The sequence below is a fragment of the Lissotriton helveticus genome, chromosome 12 (assembly GCF_964261635.1).
Source record: "Lissotriton helveticus chromosome 12, aLisHel1.1, whole genome shotgun sequence".
Classification (NCBI taxonomy): Eukaryota; Metazoa; Chordata; class Amphibia; order Caudata; family Salamandridae; genus Lissotriton; species Lissotriton helveticus.
In genome coordinates this window covers 614,043,800-614,065,562 of record NC_136073.1, presented here as the reverse complement: position 1 = coordinate 614,065,562, position 21,763 = coordinate 614,043,800, and the positions used below count along the sequence as shown (strand labels likewise).

General features: G+C 47.6%; 1 protein-coding gene across 6 annotated transcripts in view; it reads right to left on the bottom strand.

The window, feature by feature from the left end:
* Positions 1-21,763, bottom strand: part of LOC144798453 (uncharacterized) — a 549,513-nt gene that overhangs the window by 127,875 nt on the left and 399,875 nt on the right. For all 6 annotated transcript variants that reach the window (XM_078669336.1, XM_078669335.1, XM_078669334.1 and 3 more), the window contains one exon: positions 9,543-9,656. In XM_078669336.1, the coding sequence (XP_078525462.1) occupies positions 9,543-9,656 (114 nt within the window). The remainder of the gene's footprint in view (positions 1-9,542; positions 9,657-21,763) is intronic.

The window sequence follows — 21,763 nt, the reverse complement described above, 5'->3', positions numbered from 1 at the left end:
ATATACCCCTGACCGGGTAGTCACCCCGGAAATGGCCAGAGAGGTGCTAGGTCGAGGTGCTAGGTCGAGGTGCTAGGTCGAGGTCCAAACATTGTCCCCGGAGGTGTCCAGTGAACTAGAGGCCGATATCACCGCAGAAGAAATCCAGTTGGCTATTCGTGCCTTGAACCCGGGTAAGGCGATGGGGCCTAACGGAATACCGATAGAATGGTATCAAGCACTGTCGGAGACTCTCAGTCCATTTCTGCTGGAAATGTTTCGGGAATGTCAGGAGAATGGCACGCTCCCGCCAGACCAGAGAATAGCGACCATAGTGACTATCCCCAAACCAGGCAAACCGCCGGATGACTGTTCATCGTACCGCCCCATTTCGCTGCTCAACGCAGAAGCGAAAATACTCGCTAAACTCCTGGCGATGAGACTCCTGCCTCATTTGGCCTCTCTGATACACCCGGACCAATCGGGGTTCATGCCACACAGAAACACCGCGCTGAATTTACGACGCCTACACGGGGTCCTAGCCAGAGCGGATTCGGTCCCGTCCCAGGCAGTGATATTAGCCCTTGATGCCAAAATGGCATTTGACCTGGTGGAATGGCCGTACCTGTTTGAGGCATTGTCCCGCCTGGGGTTTGGTCCCCGGTTTATTGCTTGGGTCAGACTGTTGTATGCTGGCCCGGTGGCTAGAGTAGTGGCTAATGGCCATACCTCGCGAATATTTCCGCTGGGAAGAGGCACGAGGCAAGGATGTCCCCTCTCCCCCTTGCTATTTGCGATCTCACTGGAACCACTCGCCACGCTCATTAGGACCTCCCCTTTGCTTAAGGGCATCTGCTGGAAGGAGGGCTGGGAGGATCGGCTGTCGCTGTACGCAGACGACATGCTGATCTATCTAACTAACCCCGAAGAAGGAGTGCCAGCCCTATTACAGCTCTGCGACGCTCATGGCAAGATCTCAGGATACACCCTGAATTGGACTAAATCGGAACTTTATGTTCTGAAGGGGCAGCCACCAGCCCTCGACCTGACTTGTCCTTTACGGATGGCAGGCTCATCATTTAAATATTTAGGCATCCACATCACTAGAAACCCTGCAGAATTTGTTGACAAAAATTTGAAACCCCACTTGGATAGACTCAGGCGTGATGTCAAATTCTGGGCGGAACTTCCACTGACACTCCTGGGACGGGCTGCACTTTACAAGATGATGGCTCTGCCCAGATTTTTATATGTCCTAGAAAACACGCCTTACCCGGTGGCCCCTAAATTCTTTCAGACGGTCGCGGCGTCAGTCTCCAACCTCCTATGGGGGACCCACCCGGCTCGCATCGCCCAATCGAAACTACATAGAGGATGGTTTGAGGGTGGCATTGCTCTGCCCAACCTAAAGCTATACTACTGGGCAGCGCACCTTAAGCCCATCAACCACTGGCTTCACGCCTCACAAGGCGAGCCAGCCTTTCAGGCCGACAGGGGACAACTGGGCATGGTCAACATGTTGACTCCGCTCTATGACCGCCGTAAAATTCGAGCTTTGGTGGGACCCACCAGGTTAACGGTCACAATCTGGCACACAGCGACCGCTGCACTGGGCTGGAAAGGGACAATCACCAAGTTAACTCCACTGTGGGACTCTCGAGTCCTCGGGCACCTACGAAACAGCCAAGGGTTTTCCCACTGGGACACTATAGGGATCTCCACAGTGGGAGATCTTTGGGAAAAGGGAGGGATACTACCCTTCAACAGACTGAAAGAGCTGTATGATCTCAATGAGAGGGAATTGTATAGATACATCCAGGTCAGGCATGCCCTACTAGCAGTTTTGCCCGCAGACACCGACCTGCCCGAAGCATCCCCACTGGAGGATCGCCTTCTTACAGAATTCATGGTCGAGCGCGCAACATCCCTCACATATCGCAAACTAATAAACAATTTCCCAGACCCTACATTGCCGTTAAAGTTGAAGTGGGAGGACGACACTAGCGAGATGGATGAAAATGAATGGAATGAGGCACTGGCATCGCCTAGAGAGGTAGGCATCACAGCGAGATTACGATTAGTGCAATTGAAAATACTGCATAGGGTATACTACACTAGAACACTGCTACACCGCATCCACAGGATAGAGCACCCTTACTGCCTGCGTGGATGTGGGGAAGAAGGCACATTCTTCCATACTATATGGGACTGCCCCAGGATCCAAGAATACTGGAAACAGATACTTCGCACGATCTCACAAACACTAGAAACTACACTGTTGCCTGACCCGAAGAGGTGCCTTATTAATGTGTGGGAACCTACAGATGTCTCCAGATCCGGACGAATTTGGGTTACGGTGGGGTTGATGGTGGCAAAGAGAGATATTGCGCAGCGCTGGGGGGTGCCAGAGATACCAACCATGTCACACTGGTGTGCAAATATGGACAAGGTGATGGTGACGGAAAGGGCGGTATATTCCAACCGTGCATGCCCGGGGAAGTGGAATAAGATCTGGTCTAAATGGAATGTGTATAGAGGTGAGATATGTGACCCGTTGCCAGAAACTGATCTGGATGACTCCGACGAAGACGGGGAGGAGTGACGTATGGTGACTAATTCCGGGAGGGCAAGAGGGATGGGATTTGGAGGAAGACGCCCTTCCTGGGTGGCCTTGCCAGGTTTTGAGGCCGGAAACACACGAGATGTTGATTTCAAAGCATACAGGTCTAGTTATGGGCTAAACCCTTACAGGGCTTAAGGTGCAGCCACCGGGTTATAGCATGGGAAACCTAGGGAAGTTAAATTATAGCTGATCACTATTCAAATGGAAATGACCACACTTGTGTTCCACGCAGTTAATTTGTTTGTTTTCTTGGTTACGAAAATGGGAAATCAAAAACCGCTTATCTCTTGTGAATTGCGATTCATTGCCACACCCTACCGTTGAGACGCATGTACTGTATTCTGCATTGAGGGATAACCCTTTGATTTCACTGTAATGTTATATTGATGACTCGAATGCACCATAGCGGCCGGCCCATCGGGTTGTAGGCACTCCGCAGTGTACTGTAAATGATGCAATAAAAGTTTTTGCTTCCCCAAAAAAAAAATATATATATATAAAAAATAAAGAAACAAGGGACATGACCAACGGCTCCAAAACTGGAGGGCAGGGACGAGGGCAGACCCGCGACACCACCAATGACCGATCTGACAGACCAAACACATTTGACCGCCCCCGACAGAATCAGTGCCAACAGTCCGACTGCAACAATGCTCACGACTCTGCATAGGACGGCCAGGGGCAAGGGAGGGATCCAGTTGAGCTCTGTGTTGACCAGCAAGGTCCTTACGTCACTGCTAAGGTCCTGGGTACAAAGTCTCCATTTTTGGTAGACACTGGAGCGACACGTAGTGTATTATCAAAGCGACTGATTCCAAGGGCACCCTTGTCTGGCTCACACATTACCTCGATAGGTTTCGATGGAACGCCTTCCACTAATCCCCTGTCTGTACCTATCTCCTTTGACCTAGGAAACAATCCCACTGACACAACATTTCTGCTCTCCTCCAACTCCCCTGACGCCATTATGGGTATTGATTTACTGAAACATTTCCGAGCTACTATTAGGTGTTCCCCGGATGGAGTCCGAGTCATCCTGTACGACAACCCGAGCATGTCCAGATCCTACCCCGCACGACATATGTACGCCATAACAGATGCTGACCTATCCTTGCTCGATACCCTACCCTTGTACCTATGGGCCAGAAACGACTCGGATGTAGGACGAATGATGATCGATCCTGTACACATAACTGTTCGACCAGATGCAATACTCCCGAAACTCCCACAGTACCGGATATCGCCCGAAGGCGAGAAGGCATTGGTAGCAATTATTCAGTCCTTGGTAGACGCAGGAGTGGTAGAGGAAGTGGTTAGTAATGTCTGCAACAGCCCTATCCTACCCATTGTCAAGAAACAAGGTGAGGGAGATGAGAAAGCGTACCGCTTCATCATCGACCTGCGAGAAGTCAACAAAGTGGTGGTGCCACAGTACCCCGTAGTCTCAGACATCGCCACCATTCTGACTCTCATCCCGTCCACTGCCACCACCTTCACCGTTATTGATCTTAAAAATGCATTTTTCTCTATCCCCATCCATCCAGACAGCCGTTATCTCTTCGGCTTCACTTTAAAAAACCATTCGTACCGATTTTGTAGAGCTCCCCAGGGCTACACTGAAAGTCCCAGCATTTACAGCCAGGCCCTCAAAAGACAGCTGGACGCTGTCCAGCTACCAGATGGAGTGGTGTTAATCCAATATGTTGACGATATCCTTTTGGCGGCCGACACCACTCCACTTGCAATCACAGCCACTATCCAACTCTTGCACTTTCTTGCGGAGAATGGCCACAAAGTCTCCAAAAAGAAACTGCAGTTCTGTCAGCCCCAAGTAACATACCTAGGCCACCTCCTGTCCAAAGAAGGGAGGAAACTTACGCCCGACCGAATCCAAACAATTCTAGACACCCCCATTCCAAAAACGCAGAAGCAAGTCCGGTCATTAGTGGGCCTTACTTCTTTCTGCCGACAATGGTTACCAAATTTCAGCCTCATTATAAAACCCCTACTTTCCTTGTTGGCCAAAGATGTTCCGTCCCCACTCCCTTGGACTCCCGAATGCCAAGCATCCTTTAAGGAGTTGCGGAATGCCCTTTGCTCGGCACCCGTTCTAGGAACACCAGATTACTCCAAGCCCTTCTCCCTCTTCACTCACGAAAGGGAGGGATGCGCATTGTCTGTTCTAACTCAGCCCATCGGCACCAAACAACGCCCTTGTGCCTACTTTTCTGCCACTCTTGATCCAGTCGCCAGAGCTCTACCTACCTGCCTTCGAGCAGTAGCCGCTGCTGCTGTCTCTATCCGCCAGAGTGAGGGAATTGTGCTTTCAAACTCCCTCACGGTATTAGTACCCCATGCAGTTGACACCCTTTTGAACCAGACTAAGACTCAACATCTGACTAGCGCACGACTAACAGGGTACGAATTGACTCTACTTGCACCCCACATCACCCTGAAGAGATGCACGACATTGAACCCTGCTACACTGTTACCCTTGCCCGAAAATGACCCCGATGTGCCCCCTATACACGACTGTGTGACCCTCACGGACGAACAGACCAGGAGTAGAGTTGACCTCCGAGACATTGCTTTTACAGATCCTGATGGAGAACTATGGGTAGATGGCTCTTGTATCAAACTCCCAGACGGCACCACTTCTGCTGCCTATGCGGTGACGACAGCTCGAACAGTAGTTGAAACCGCTCGCATCACACAACGATCCGCACAGGCAGCAGAACTAATTGCCCTCACACGAGCATGTATCATAGCAGCAGGAACCACGGCAAACATTTACACGGACAGCCAGTACGCCTTCGGGGTGGTTCATCATTTTGGGCTCCTGTGGAGGGAAAGGGGATTCCTGACGTCCCACGGTACGCCCATCCTCCACGGAGATTTAGTCTCCGCCCTGATTGAAGCAGTTCTTCTCCCCAAACGATTAGCAGTAATCAAATGCCAGGCACACAAGAAGGTAACAGATTTAGTTGGACAGGGAAACGCACTAGCCGACATCACTGCTCGAACCACAGCTGAGAATAGGACAGCAACACGCATGTATGTGACCAGGTCACAAGCAGAAAAATGGACTGACGCTAGGGAAACGATCAGGGACATCCAATCGGCCAGCACACCACACGAATTGACTGAGTGGGCACGGGTGGGTCTAAGGGACGATGAAGGCTGCTGGCGAACAAAAGACACGAACAAATGGTTGTTGCCTGATGCATATTTGATCCCCATACTGACAATGGCACATTCCCCTGCACACATAGGCTCTGCCCCCATGATTGAGCTCATTTCCAAAGTTTGGCACAACAACAAGATCCCCGACTCGGCCAAACGCCTAGTCCAGCAGTGCCTTATCTGCTTACAACACAACCCCGGGAAAGGAACTGTGGTACCCCGGGGAGGGTTTGGGATCCCCGACCACCCCTTTGAGGTCCTCCAGATGGATTACATCCAGCTGGAGAGATGCCAAGGCTTGAAGTACGTTTTAGTCATTGTATGTGCCTTCAGCAAATGGGTGGAAGCCTATCCGACCCGTGATAACACTGCCATGACTACTGCCAAAGTACTACTGAAAGAGTTTTTCCCTCGCTACGGCCTTTGTCGAATTTTATGGAGCGACAATGGCCCCCACTTCATAGCTGAAGTTATCCAGCTAATCCTGAAGGGGTTGGGGGTAAAACAAAGGTTCCATGCGGTCTTCCATCCCCAATCCGCTGGCCTGGTTGAACGACACAACGCTACACTGAAACTGAAACTGTCAAAAATAGTGGCCACCACAGGACTTAAGTGGCCAGATGCCCTTCCACTGGCCTTACTATCGATGCGCTCCACTCCCACTAAGCACCACTTGACCCCCTACGAAGTTGTGTTTGGGCGGCCTATGAACCTCTGGACTGCCCCCAAACCGACCTCCATTCACGACGTCCCCGACGTCCTGCTGTCAGATTATTTATGCAAATTAACTAAAACGTTGTCTGTCATTCATCAACAGGTGCAGCAGGCCATCCCCGATGCTTCCAGGGGTCCCGGTCACGATATCCAACCGGGGGACTACATCCTAATCCGGAACTTCCAACGAGCGAAGAGTCTGGAACCCCGGTGGACGGGCCCCTGGCAAGTACTGATCACCACTCGGACGGCTCTTCGAGTGGAGGGGAAAAAGAACTGGCTACATGCGCACCACTGCAAGAAGGTTTCCTCGACCCTGGCCACGACAGACAACGTCAGCACCCAAGAAGAGCTCCTGAACAAAGACCGACCATCACTGAACTGCTATCTTGATACTGAGGCACTTGAACTTGCAAAACACTCTGATCCCACTGTGCCATCTCGAGAAGGGTATTTCCTGCGTCGAAAGGAGGGAGCTTCGGCTAAGTAGGTCACTGACTAAGTTAAAAATCTCAGAAAGGTAACCCAAAGCAACCAAGGGTTACCCGGAGAGAAGCTAAACAAAGTCTGTGGTTCTGCCCACTACCGAGCACCTTGAAGATGAAGATGATGGAAGCGCCAGATAAGAAGATGATGGAAGCGCCAGATAAGAAGACGTCGGAAGCAACAGGAAATACCCACTACAGGAACCCAAAGACTGACAATTTGCACAAATCAAAGACAATCGCTTTCTTCATTGTCTTCCTCTTTTGCCTCCTCCTCATGACTTCCTTCTGGATCTTGGAGGAAAGCACACCCGCTCACCAGATGTTGCCAACCACTGTCCAGCCAACCACGAAAGAACACCACCTGATCACCCTTTCACCTCAGCTCCGAGAAAGGCGTAGGGAGTTCTGGAACAATTCCTTCGTACAACTGTTGCACCAGCACAACCTTGCTGCGAATGCCACGAACTGCTGGATCTGTGGGTTGCTCCCACATGCTACCGGACACTCCATCCCCTTCATCCCTTCTCCTTTCTCAGTTCACGGCTCCTGCCTCGCCTGGTTGATCCTCATGCAGGAAAGCCACAAGGACAACGCCACTTCTGGTCAGACCGTGTCACACTTCTACTATGGGTTCTGGCTGAACAAGACAGGAAAGCCCTTTTGTCCAGCAATTTCGGGTTCAACCTTCCTTACGAACATCCCTGCCAAAGAAAGGGTCGAAATGCAAGTGCTCCACAATACAGCCAGACCCACCTTCTCCCACCTGCGGAAACAAACGGCTGCTACCCTGACGTGGCCCTGTCTGTCATCAATGTCACAGGACTCATATGCCTCGAAGGACAAGGAACGCAGCTGGTGGGTCACAGCTCTTGTCGCATCACCAAAACATTGGTCTCAGCTGACCCCCCCTCCTTTGTTGCTTCCCCGAATATGTACTTTGTTTGTGGCACCAAAGCTTACACTTGGCTCCCAAGAGGCTGGAGGGGTACGTGCTACATCGCCTTCATTCTTCCTCCCACGTATGTGGCTCCAGCCAACCACCACCGGCAAAAGCGCGCCGGAGATGTTGAACAAGCCGACTCCACCGAAGCACAGTTCCTGGATGCAGCAAAGGGACTTGTTCCTCTGTGGGGACCAATGGCAAATAGCCGCGCTATCCGACACCTGACTCACGCATTAGAAACAACCATTAACATCATCGCTGGCATCCTTGCTAACAACACGGCTGAGCTTCAGGCCGTCCGCCTGGTGGCTCTCCAAAACCGTCTTGTTCTAGATGTGGTTCTGGCCGACCGCGGAGGTGCATGCCGCATCATCGGCTCCAGCTGTTGCACCTACGTGCCAGATAACTCACCTTCAGTCTACAAAGCAATCGAACACCTCCACAGACTGTCCTCGGAGGATCACCAGGAGCAGGAAGGATGGTCGCTTGGAGGCTGGTTCTGGGACACTTTGAAGAGCTGGGGGTGGAGATTGTTCACGTTTTTATTGATACCAATCATGATACGGTGTGGGTGTTGCTTAGGTATTCAATGTTTACCATCTTTATGTGCACTCATTTCCAACTGTATGTGCCCAAAGACTTTGAACTTTAAACCTGAGCACATGAGTCCCCTATATGAGATAGAGGTGCGTGGTCTCATGGGGATCGATCCGAACTGACAAGCTGGCGAGACATGTTAAAGGGAGGACTGTGGAATTTTAGTTCGTGTACTAAACATTATGTACGCCATCTTGCAGACTCACGTATGAATATACACGACAGCCATTTTAGGTACCATGGTCTCCCTGTTCACGATCGCCCGTCAGCACACTTCCCTGAACCTTGCATGCCTTCCCCGCGCACCCTGGCTGCCCCCGCGCTCACATGCACAAGCCATGAAACCCCCCCCATGACTCCGTCCCAGGGAATCACACCCCGCGCCTGACCAACACCTCCTTTCCGTCCATGAATACCCCTCCTTCGATGACCCCTTCCTCTGAGCCCGACTGCCTGTACGAACCGCTGGTCATCCTTTAGCCCGAGGATACAGTTTATTGCCCACTACTGTATGCACTCGCCTCTCTTGAAAGGAGCCACTATTGATCACGACCTCCCCATCCCCTGAGATTCGATCAGGCGCACACATTCCAAAGGAATCGGCAGAACACTCAGCTGCGTGATAGCCCCTTCCAATCATATGAGGGGAGAGGGCCTCTACTGTTGTCATGTGTTGGAATGGGCCGGAACTGGGGGGGTGCCGGTGATGTCGTTCTCATACTTCACAATGTCCCTGTTGTAATAAAGGACGTTCACATGTCTTAAACCAGTGTATAAAAGACCAGGTCTCAGAGAGGTTAAGGGAGCACCTCGAGACGATACCTTGTTGTCTGATCTGATGTGTTCCACTCCGACGGAATAAACTTGTTTCCTGTCTTCCTGTCTCCAGCGCCTGCCTCTTTATTGAATAACTTCGTATGGTATTAGAGGCGTTTTACGCCGGGCAAATTTAACTTAGGAAACATCTACTGAAATCGCCTGACCATTTTGAATTGATCTTTAACAGTATACTTACACATGAGTGGACCATAACTGACGCTTTGCCTTCCTTGTGTTGTGGTAGCAATGTCCATGGGCTCTTCCTCTGTCTTTATGCAAAATCTCTGGGCAGGTGCAACAACAGGATGTTCTATATGCAGAGATAAAAGGTTTCGAAATAAATATAACCATCATTAAAAGCTTTCTTCTAAAGAAGCTATTTATGTGTGAAAAATAACTCTGAAACTAAACAAGGAATACTTCCATTGGCTTCAAATATGATAAAGCATAAAAATACCAGTTCTGCCTATCTTTCCACACCGGAAACAGACCAGTAATCATGATCTAAAACAGTAGTGTAAGAGATGAGCTCTCTCAAATATAAACGGAAGCACTTGTGACAGCTGTCAGGGACCCTGTTTATTATTTTCATATGTTTGAAACAACATTGAGCAACTCCTTCCAATATAGTCTATACATACAATTTGCTAGTATTGTCTTTGATTACCGCAACTAAGGCTATGGCGCCAAAGAGACCTTTTTACTTCTTAGGTAATTATATCCACTCGTGAAAGGTGTAAGTTCAAAGCTAATGGATAAAATATGATCTTAGCTGTGTGATAATGTTTAGTAGTTGAAAGGATCATTTCATAATACCTGCAGTTCTTCTCATCGACTTAACAGGTGATTTGGAAATCCTGTAATAACAGTCAGCAGCAGGCACGTGTAAGAAAAAAATATTGTTTACATTTGTAGATTTTCTCATAGGTTATATAGGATTACTTGAAGGTCATAAACATGATCTGATTTGAAATGCTTCAGACTATTTGTATACAAAGGGCCAGATGTAGGAAGGGTATTACCGGTCGGTAACGGACGAAATTAACAAATTTCGGCCGTTACCGACCGGTAATAGGCTTTTCTGATGTAGGGGCCGAAATTAACGATTCGGTAATTTACCGAATTGGTAATTTAAGGAATCGGTAAATTACCGATTTCTTAAATACCGATTCGGTAAATTACCGAATTCCTAATGTAGGGAGCACTTAAATGAGTGCTTATCCCATGTTAGTATTCGTTATTTACCACCAACTACAAGTTGGTGGTAAATAACGAAAACACCCCAAAAAACTATTTTATGCAAATTGCTTCAGTGCCATGTTGCAGACATACATGCCCTTAGGGCATGTATGTCTGCAACATATGCACCCATACACAATTGAGGGGTGCAACAGGGTGTCAAAGTGACACCCTGCCACCCTCCAATGTTTTCCTCCTTTTACTGAATCGGTATTTACCGATTCGGTAATTGACATTCATTCCTATGGGCCTCCAGGCAAAATCAAAAAATGAATCCCCCAAATGGTGATGAGATTTATTTGCTTAGAAAACTATTTAAAGAACCAGGACCAGGAAGAGATAAGGGGAATGTTATCCAAAAACCAATATCTTTTTTTCCGATCTTCATAGCCAAAAAACAAAAAACAGGTCTCTCCCCTTCTCGACCAACTGAAAGAAAAGGGGAAGTGTCTCCTCGGATCAAACGAATTCCTCTGGAACCAATAAGAACGACCCAAGAAAAGGAGAAACATAAGTCCGGGAAAAAGAATAAACGAAAATTGTTGAAGAAAAGAGCAAAACTGAGAATATCGAAAAGAGCATCGCGAACAATAACATTTCTCCAAGTAAGTCAAGCAGGACATGTTGAGGAAGAAACTAACTTCCCCAAGAGTAATGGATCATACAATACTTGTCAGCAGACCTCTCCAAAAATCATCCTAATGGAAACAAAAGGCAGTAAAGCATTAAATCCGCTAGCTTTGAATTACTCTTCAAACTGCCCAAATCCAAAAGAACATATAACAGAGGGTAATGGTGACATCCTAGATTCTAAGGAGGATCTCGAGGTCTCACTCCAAAACGTACTAGATTTCACAGATATATTCCCCAGTGGTAAATGTCCATTAAATCGAGGAAGAATAGTTGAATTGTTAAATAAGATTGGACTGCTTCATTCGTTAACCTCAGGTGAAATAAAATCAGTCTCTTTTCCAGACAAAACAACCTGCTGGGTGGCCCGTGTTGAGTTTTGGTTTAATGTCGTCCCAGCTATCATAATTAAAGAACAAAGTACTCTTCATAAAAATGGTTTCGATATTGCTATGGTTAAAAAGGCCAGTTCCATATGTAAAGGGATAAGGGAAGCCAAAGGAATAAAAGGCACCTCTATTAATAACTTCAAACAACAGAGAACGGAAGAAAAAGAAAGGAAATATGCGCAAGATATTCCCTTGCAGATCTCTATAAAAGATGGTGTTCGGCAAATTTCAGACGGATCAGACTCACGACAAAAGCCGTACCTGGATGAAAATTCCTGGGCTTGGATTGCGGGTGCTCTAAACAGGAATAAGTTGGGCAAAGATTTGAAACTGCCTTTTTAGCCCTAGGCATGTTATTACGTCATGGGACATTGTGGGAAAGACAACTGAAAAATTGCTTTTTATTCTAGAACATCCGCCGTCTATCATATTACTCCAAGAAACGTGGTCTACGACAACTTTCGGGCAAAAAGATTACTTGGTGTTCGCTAAAGCAGCAGAGGCTGCCAGAAGAGGTCACGCAAAAGAAATGCTATTGAGAGGAGAGATAAATTGGGACCCGGAGGAAATCAAGCTATCACTCCCAAATGTTCAATGCATCAGCATTAAGTGCCGGAAATAAAGATTGGAGTCTCTATCCGACCTCTTACTTTTCAATATTTATTTTCCACCAGGTACCTCAAAAGATGAAATCCTGATTAAAGCATTCAAGGAATTTGAATCAATACTAGAAGTAAGGGGATACCCAATGATGATTATGGCTGGGGACTTCAATGGTAAGATCTCAAATTCACTAATCTATAACAGGGGGAAATCTCCATATGAAGAAGCCTGCCAGATCCCAACTCCTGTCCTCCCCGATGAATTAAAAGCAGACAAAAGGGGGAAAATGCTTTTGTCATCCATTGAAGCAATTAATGGCGTAATAATTAATGGGAGAAAAAATGGCGATATCCCGGGGGCATTTACCAGATTGGGCCCAACTAAGTCTTCAATTAAAGAATATTTCATCTGCAGTCTAGACTTATTCTCAAAGGTTCAATTGTTCTCTACTAGACATTCACATGAAAGCGATCATGCACTACTTACTGTGGAATCGAAATCTATACCCAGCACCCCTTTCTGCGGTCTCTCCACTCCTATGAAGGCCAGGCAGTTGTAAATCAGAAAACAGGAAGGATCCATTGGAACTCTAAAGCAATTAGTAAAATAAATCATATGATCTTACAAAATTTGTTAACATCAATGAGTAATATTGGTAATCCAATTAACAGATTCGAGGTAACCTCACAGACAGTAGTTGCCTCTCTCCAAGGTATCAGTCCGAGATGAGAACTTGTAAAACATGCCAGACGCGAAAAACTCTGGAGAATAATAATTCTCGACAATTAAATAAATTGACTAGAACGCAATTTCGTTCTTTTTGCGTACTAAGACGAAGAAAGAAGGAAATTGAAAAAACTACACCAACGGAAAAAGGCAAAAGAAAGACAAGCTCTGAGAGATTGTGTCGGAGTAGAGATCTAACAAGCAGTAAAACACAATAACAAAAAAGCATTCTGGAAAATAATCTCCGCGCAGATGGGGATACCAAAATCTGTTGAAGCTTCTCCTGTATCATCATCAGATTTGGAAAAGTATATCTTAAGACTCTATATATCCAACCATCAAGTCCCTATTTCCCCTGGACTGGATCAGGCATCGATGAAACTTCCCGAACAGAATACAATGGAAATCTCAGCCGTTCAGATCTCTACTTTGATTTCCTCTGCCAGGTCTTCAGCGGAAATGGGTCCAGATAAGATTCCTATTAAAGTTTTACAAAAAAACGCTGATGACTGGGGAAAATTTTTAGCCCCTCTTTTCCAATATTGCCTGGAAAGTGGTGAAATTCCTGAATATTGGCGAGGGAGCGTGGTTGTCCCCCTTTTAAAAAAAGGCGTCAGAACAAACCCTGCAAACTATAGACAAATAGCTCTCCTAGACGCCTCCGGTAAGATCTTCGCTGCTTGTATTTTGGAACACTTAAAAGACTGGGCTTTTTCCAGGAAAGTAATTCCTATGTATCAGGCTGGGTTTCGCCCAAAACATTCTACATTGGACAATATTGCTGTGTTCCAAACTGTGCTTGATAAGTTTGTGAAGTCAAACGGCCAAATTTTATATTGTGCTTTTATCGATTTTTAGACGGCGTTCGATAGTGTAGATCGTCCGACATTATGGAGAAAATTGGCTAAATTAGGGATACCCAAAGATCTCTTAACAATAATAATCTCCCTTCATACATCTACATGGTGCAGAGTTCAAATGGGGGGCGAAAAAGGCCTAACCAAATTCGCGGAATGGGCTAAGACAAGGATGCTTATTAGCTCCCTTATTATTTTTTATTTATATGAGCGATCTCCCAGGGCGTCTCTCTCAAAGTAAAAATTTTCCTCCAAAATTAGCTCAAGTAGATATAATTTGTTTAATGTATGCAGATGATATTGTAATTCTTGACCAGACCCCGATAGGTTTACAAAGATCTTTGAATGAACTAAATCTGCAACCGAAAAATTCCTAATGCCAAATATTAATAAAACTAAAGAACTCCCCTTTAGTGGCAGTAGGAAACCTTTAACCTATACTTGGTCTTTAGGAGACAAACCAATAGAGAATGTAAGAGAGTATGTGTATTTAGGTCGTACATTCACTTCTAACCTCCTAGATAAAGCCCACCTTCGCCACCTGAACCGGAAGGCAGATTCCCATGTTGGGGCTTTACAGAGATTGTACCTTTCCACAGGAAGTCGACACTTTACTTCAATGCTGGAGGTCTACAGTATGAAAATCCCTCCGATCTTATCGTATGCCATGGAATATTCACAAATTATAACATGGCAATCTCTAAAAGTAAAAGAAGGGACTGTGAGAAGTTGGCCTGATATGTGATGTCCACTATTCTAGTGGGCGCTCTGTATCAGTCCAAACAACCCTTATGGTGATGGTTGTAAAGTCAACCTTATAGACCAGCTATCCTAGTGGTAGCATGGACAAAGCAGTCTTAGGCTAACACTGCAGAGAGCATGTGAAGCCAATTGTTTTACCAACAATAATCCCTTGAATACCAAATGAAAGGACACCACACAAGGTATATATCAAATATATATGTATTTATTTCTAACACAACCCCTCTGCACTCTTTATGAGGTCAGAGTTCGAGATACAGCACAAGTTACTCAATAAGCATACTATAAGTTGCACAAATACAATTCTGCCCTAGGGGCCTCACAAACCATATACTAAGTAAGTGGTATAAGAGCCACTTCAGAAAAGGTGAGTAGGCCTAGGACCTTGGAAATCGTTGGGGCTACACTGAATAACCAAAGGTTAGGAAGAAGGAGTCCCACAGGATGCGTGTGCTGTGTTTAAACACACACGCGGGTTCTCATAGACTTTCAATGGGAACGTAGAGTTTACAAAGTAGTTAATTTCGGACACTTCCGGGTGGACTACGGGAAAACCCAGTTAAAGTAGGACACTTGGATAGTTATTACCCACGGGAGCACCGGAGTACTCGAGTTACCTCACCCAGGGAAGCCTGGTGCATAGGTGTTCTTTCGTGTATGGGTTTCGTCGTCGAATCCTATGGAGAGCTGCAAGAAGATGCTGCAGGCGACCAGGAGGAAGATGTCCGGGTGGATGCAAGGGTGGATCGGAGCAGTGAAGAACCTGAAAGCAGAGGGGACAGAGTCTGGGTCACTACCCAGTGACCAGGAAGGCACCAGGAAGGAACCAGGCGATGTCGAGATACAATCAGGTGAAGAAGTGAAGCTTGTCTCTGCAGCCACGTGGACCAGGAGGCGTCGACGATGACCACGAGCTGGATACGGACTGTACCACGAAGGATCTCGCTGTTGGCGGTGTCGGCTTCCGGACTTGAGTCAACAAGGCTTGGCAAAGGCAACCCACGCAGGAAGGGAAGATCGGCTTCTAGTTCAGACCAGCAAGGTCTGTGGAGCTTCCCCTTTACAGGAAAGGAGGAGCAAGCCCAGAGCAACCAGGCAAGCAGTGTTGATTCAATAGGGTATCTTCAGGAGGGCCACTAGCCAATGGGCTAGCAACCGCGAAGACGCGTCGGGCAGAAATGCAGGATGAGGCCCCAAGCGGCACTCGTGGAGGGCTGAGCTTCGGTGCACTTACTGCTCGGTGTTTGGGCTTCTCAGGTCCCAATGCACAACTTCGAGGACACCTCAGAAGCTGCACAGTTAGCAAAAAGCAGGTACTGCAGGTTGTCCGGTCCCACGTCTCTCATGTCGGCCACGGGTCTCAGCTTTGCTGTGGATGTGGGTCGGAGTCAGACAAGTCTGGAAGTCCAGAGGCTGCGTCGCTAAGTCTTCGGGTTCCAGCGGGAGCGTCAACAAAGCAAACCGGCAAGTCACTGATGGTGCCTGTTTACACAGGGTGGTCACTCCTTGACCAAAAGGGAGATTCTTCAGTTTTCTAGTTGCAGTAGAATGTCGAAGGTCTAGAGTTTTGTTTCAGAGTTTCAGTTCAGGATAACCTAAAGTCTCTAGACTCAGCTCCTAGCTTTATACTAATCTAAGGGGCTGGATTACCTGCTATGTCCCTCCTATGGGTGGAACCTGGGAAGGGGGTGGTTACACCCCTTTCCCTTTGTCCAGTTTCGCGCCAGAGCTGGGGCTGGAGTGCCCCAGCAACTGGTTTGAACCGGGCTATGCATGGAGCACCTTGTGTGCCCCAGGCAGTGTCTCATTTCATTCAACCCACCCTGCCCCAATACACTATAGCCTGTCTGGGGAGGTGCTAGCACCTCCCAAGGCAGGAAACCTATTGTCCAGGTCTCCCCTGCCGGAGTTTCGTCCAGCAGCAGGAGGTCAGACTCGTGTCTGTGGCAGCAGCATCCATTTTGTGATGCTGAGGCTCTGTTTAACTTTAACCGGGTAAAGCTACAACTACATGTCTTCTCCTTCTAGAAGGGTGGAATGCTACCCCTGCCGCCAGGACTGGCGGGGGGGGGGGGTAGTATTCCAAAGCGTATGACACCTTACATGACATGTTTTGATAAAGCCAAACCAAAGTTAGCATTAACCGTGAGGATTATAATGCCCTTAAGAGTATATGGTATGGCTAGATCATAGAACAGCTATAAGGACATGGTTCCGAACGCTGCAGACAGGCTCAGCTCATGCTTGAGCACCATCTCACCAAGCACTCTGCCTCCAGGATTGTTAAGGCCTGCCATAGGAGTGACTTATAGGTATATATGTGTCTATATGTAATGGTAGGTATAGGGATACTATACCTAAGCAAGGGGTGATTACACGACCTTGCCCCAGCTGAGTGATCAGCCAGTTGTGTCAGTTTAGATGGCCAGCCAGGGGTCTCATAATACATGCTGCAGCCCCTGGTAGGCCTTGGATGCACCTATGCCCTGGGTACCTATGGTACACTATACAAGGGCTCACAAAGGTGACCCAATACCCAATTGGATATGTACCTAAAGTACAGGATATGAATTTAGAGAGAGAACAGCTGGGCTGTGGGTCTGATTAGCAGGCCCACAGCCACACTACAGTCCAAAAACCAGTGTATCAGAGCAAAAAGTGGGGGTGACCATAGGAAGCAGACCCTACTCTCCTACACAACCCCCCCCCAAACGCAGGGACATTAAACTAACCTTGACCAGTTGAATCTTCATGTTCTAAGTCGAAATATCTGGAGAGTCCATCTGCATTGCCATGGTCAGTTCCAGGTCTATGTTCCACTGTAAAGTACATACCCTGTAGGGAAATGGACCACCTGAGTAGTTTGGTATTTTCACCCTTCATCTGATTTAGCCACAAGAGGGGCTTATGGTCTGTCTGAATCTTGAAGTGAGTACCAAACAAGTATGGCCTCAGATTCTTCAGGGCCCAAACCACAGCAAAGGCCTCCCTCTCAATAGCTGACCAACGTTTCTCTCTAGGGGTCAGCCTTCTGCTAATAAAAGCAATGGGCTGGTCTTGACCATCTTTATTCAATTGTGAAAGAACAGCTCTCACATCCAACTCAGAAGCATCTGTTTGAACAATGAATTCCTTGGAGTAATCTGGACTTTTCAGAATAGGTGCAGAGCACATGGCCTGCTTCAGGTCATCAAATGCCTTTTGACAGCTTACTGTCCACTGAACCTTTTTTGGCATTTTCTTTGAGGTTAAGTCATTAAGTGGTGTCACAATGGACCCATAGTTCTTAACAAACTTTCTGTAATAACCAGACAGGCCCAAGAAAGCTCTGACCTGCGTCTGGGTGGTTGGAGGAGTCCAGTCCTTGATGGTCTGGATCTTGCTCTACAGTGGTTGAAACTGACCCCCACCTACAAGGTGGCCCAGGTACACAACCTTACTCTGCCCTATCTGGCACTTAGTGGCCTAGATAGTTAGGCCTGCCTTTTGCAGGGCCTCCAAAACCTTCTTCAGGTGGATCAGGTGATCCTCCCAGGTGGAGCTAAAGACAGCAATATCATCCAGATAAGCTGCACAAAAGTCATCCAGCCCAGAAAGGACTTGGTTCACCAACCTTTGGAAAGTGGCAGGTGCATTCTTCAAGCCAAAGAGCATCACCACAAATTGGTAATGACCTCCTGGGGTTGAAAATGCTGTTTTGGCTTTTGCATCATCAGCTAGTCTGATTTGCCAGTAGCCTGCTGTCAGGTCAAATGTGCTCAAAAACTTGACAGAAGCCAATCTGTCAATGAGCTCATCTGCCCTGTGTATTGGAGGGGCATCTGTCCTAGTGACAGCATTGAGACCTGTAATACACACAAAACCTCATCTCTCTCTTACCATCTTGGGTGTGAGGCTTTGGCACAAGGACTACTGGACTGGCCCAGGGGCTCTCTGAGGGCTCAATAACTCCCAGTTCCAACATCTTTTGGACCTCTGTCCTTATACAGTCCCGGACATGGTCAGGTTGCCTGTAGATTTTACTCTTCACAGGCAGACTGTCACCAGTGTCCACCTCATGGGTGCACCAGCTTGTCTGACTTGGGGTCAGGGAAAACATATGCCTATAGGCCTGTAGAACTTGTCTGCAGTCCTGTTGCTGCTGGTCCGTGAGGCTGCCTGCCAAGGCCACTCCATCAACTGAACCATCATCAGGGTTCTGAGGAAGCAGGTCTGGGAGAGGGTCACTCTCCTCCTCCTGTCCCTCATCTGTAGCCATGAGCAAGCCTATGTTTGCCCTGTCAACATATGCCTTCAGTCTGTTGACATGAAGCACCCTGTGGGGGCTTCTGTGAGTCCCAAGATCAACCAAATAGGTTACCTCTCTCTTTTGCTCAACAATAGTGTGGGGTCCAGACCATTTGTCTTGGAGTGCTACTGGGGCCACTGGCTCCAACACCCACACTTTCTGTCCTGGCTGGTACACTGTCATTACAGCCTTTTGGTCATGCCAGGCTTTTTGAGGTTCCTGGCTAGCCTCAAGGTTTTTAGAAGCCTTTTTCATGAATTCGGCCATCCTGGTGCGGAGACCAAGTACATAGTCCACTATGTCTTGCTTAGGCTTTTTGAGCGGTAACTCCCATCCTTCCTTCACAAGACACAGAGGTCCTCTTATAGGATGCCCAAACAAATGTTCAAAAGGGCTGTAGCCAACCCCTTTTGTGGGACCTCTCTGTAGGTGAACAAAAGGCAGGGCAGAAGGATGTCTCATCTTCGCCTAAGCTTTTCAGGTAAACCCTTGATCATGCCCTTTAAGGTCTTGTTGAATCTTTCCACAAGGCCATTGCATTGTGGATGATAGGGTGTGGTGAACTTGTAGTTCACACCACACTCCTTCCACCTAGCAGTTAGGTACCCAGACATGAAGTTTGCATCTCTATCTGAGACAACCTGCTTAGGAAAGTCCACTCTTGAGAAAAACTCCCAGGAGGGCTCTTGCCACAACAGGTGCTGTTGTGGTCCTTGGGGGAATAGCTTCTGGGTATCTGGTGGCATGATCCACTACCACCAGAATAAACCTGTGCCCAGATGCTGTTTGGGGATCCATTGGTCCAACAATGTCTGTCCCAACTCTTTCAAAGGGAACCCCCACCACAGGTAGTGGTATAAGGGGGGGCCTTTGTGGTTCCACATGATTTGCCACTGGTTTGACAGGTGTCACAGGAGCGAAAAAACTACTTGGTATCTTCTGACATGTGGGGCCAGTGAAAGTGAGGGACAAGCCTGTCCCAATTCTTGTTCTGGCCAAGATGTCCTGCTAAGGGAATATCATGGGATAAGGTAAGAAGGAAGCCCCTGAATGCCAAAGGTATGACCAACCTCCTGGAAGCACCAGGCTTGGGGTCTCTAGCCTCTGAATAAAGGTGCCCTTCATCCCAATACACTTAATGGGTACCTGTAGCATTTCCAGCAGCCTCAGCAGCAGCTTGCTGTCTGAGGGGTTCAAGAGAGGGGCAATCTAATTGTGCCTGCCCCAGGTCTGCCCTTGAAGGTCCCCCTGTCCCAAGAAACTCAACCTGATCAGGTCCCAGTTCTTCTAGGACAGTTCCTTCTTGGGTCTCACACTTAGCTTCCGGGGAAGACTGATCCTCAACCTGAGGCAAGGGGGAAGACACTGCCTTAAGCCTTTTGCTCTTTCTCTTGGAAGGCAACTGGTCCATAGTATCAGGATCCAGTGCCTGTTCAGTTTGGCAATTTTTGGCCTGTCACCTGGTCACAGCAAGGACATGTGCTGATATGCCCAGCATCTCTGCATGAGTCCTATACTCCACTTCAGACCAGACTGAAGATTCTAAATCATTGCCCAACAAACATTCTACAGGGAGGTCTGAACTTACAACAACTCTTTTGAGGCCAGTTACCCCTCCCCAGGAGAAGTTAACAACTGCCACACTATGTGTAGTAGTGACATTGCTTGCATTGGTCACCAGGTAATTATCACCCAGTATAATCTGTCCAGGGTCCACAAAGCTAGGCGTCACCATGGTGACACTGGCACATGTGTCCTTGTAGGCCTGAGCCACTTTATCATTGATCAAAGGTGTTTGCCTGTACTTGCCCAGAGTACTGGGACTCACAGTAGAGGACATAGCCATGTCCACATCACAGACAAGAACAGCCTGAGTTGGAATCCTGACTAGGCAAGAATCCATCTCAGTACCCAATTGCCATACGATGGGTGGTAGTGGCATTGCTAGCATTGGTCCCTAGGTAATTCTCACCTAGTATGATCTGTCCAGGGTCCACAAAGTTAGGCGTCACCATGGTGACACTGGCACATGTGTCCCTGTAGGCCTGAGCCACTTTATTATTAATTAAAGGTGTCTGTCTGTACTTGAGCACATTATTGGGGCTCACAGTAGAGGACATAGCCATGTCCACATCACAGACAAGAACAGCTTGAGTTGGTACTTTGACTAGGCCAGAGTCCATCTCAGTTCCCAGGGTTAACCCTATTACACCCTTCTGTTGAGAACCACCACTATTATCTGCACTAGGGGGAACAGTTGCCTTAGGGGCAATGGTGGCTGGAGCTGTCTCCGTTTTGGTGCAATCACTGGTCCAGTGAGTATTACTTTTACAGATATTGCACAAGGGTTTTCTTTGGCCTTCTTTCTTCTTGGATTTCTTGGAAACCCCCTCAGTAGAAGCTTTTTCGGGACCTGTTGAAGACTTCTGGTCTTTTACTTTCTGATCCCCACCCTTTTGGTCTGGCTTCTTCTGATCACCACCTTGGTTCTGGTTTTTCTGCTTCACCCTGGTTCTGACCCATTTGTCTGCCTTCTTTCCAATTCTTGGGGAGAGGTCAGATCAGAGTCAATTAGGTGTTGATGCAACAACTGGTTCTGACAATTATTAAGTATTTGTTCTCTCATGATCAAATTATACAATCCTGTATAGCCCTTAACTTTACTGCCCAGTAACCAGCCTTCCAGAGCCTTAGTGGCACAATCAACAAAATCAGTCCAGTCCTGAGTCTGTGTCTTCTGGGTATCTCTGAACAGAAACCTATACTGTTCAGTGGTTAGGCCAAACCCATCAATCAGAGCACTCTTCAGGACTGTGTACTTGTTAGCATCCTCATCACTAACTGTGAGGAGCTTGTATCTACCTTTTTCTGAAAAGGAGAGCCATAAGATTGCTGCCCATTGACATTGGGGTACCTGCTGTAC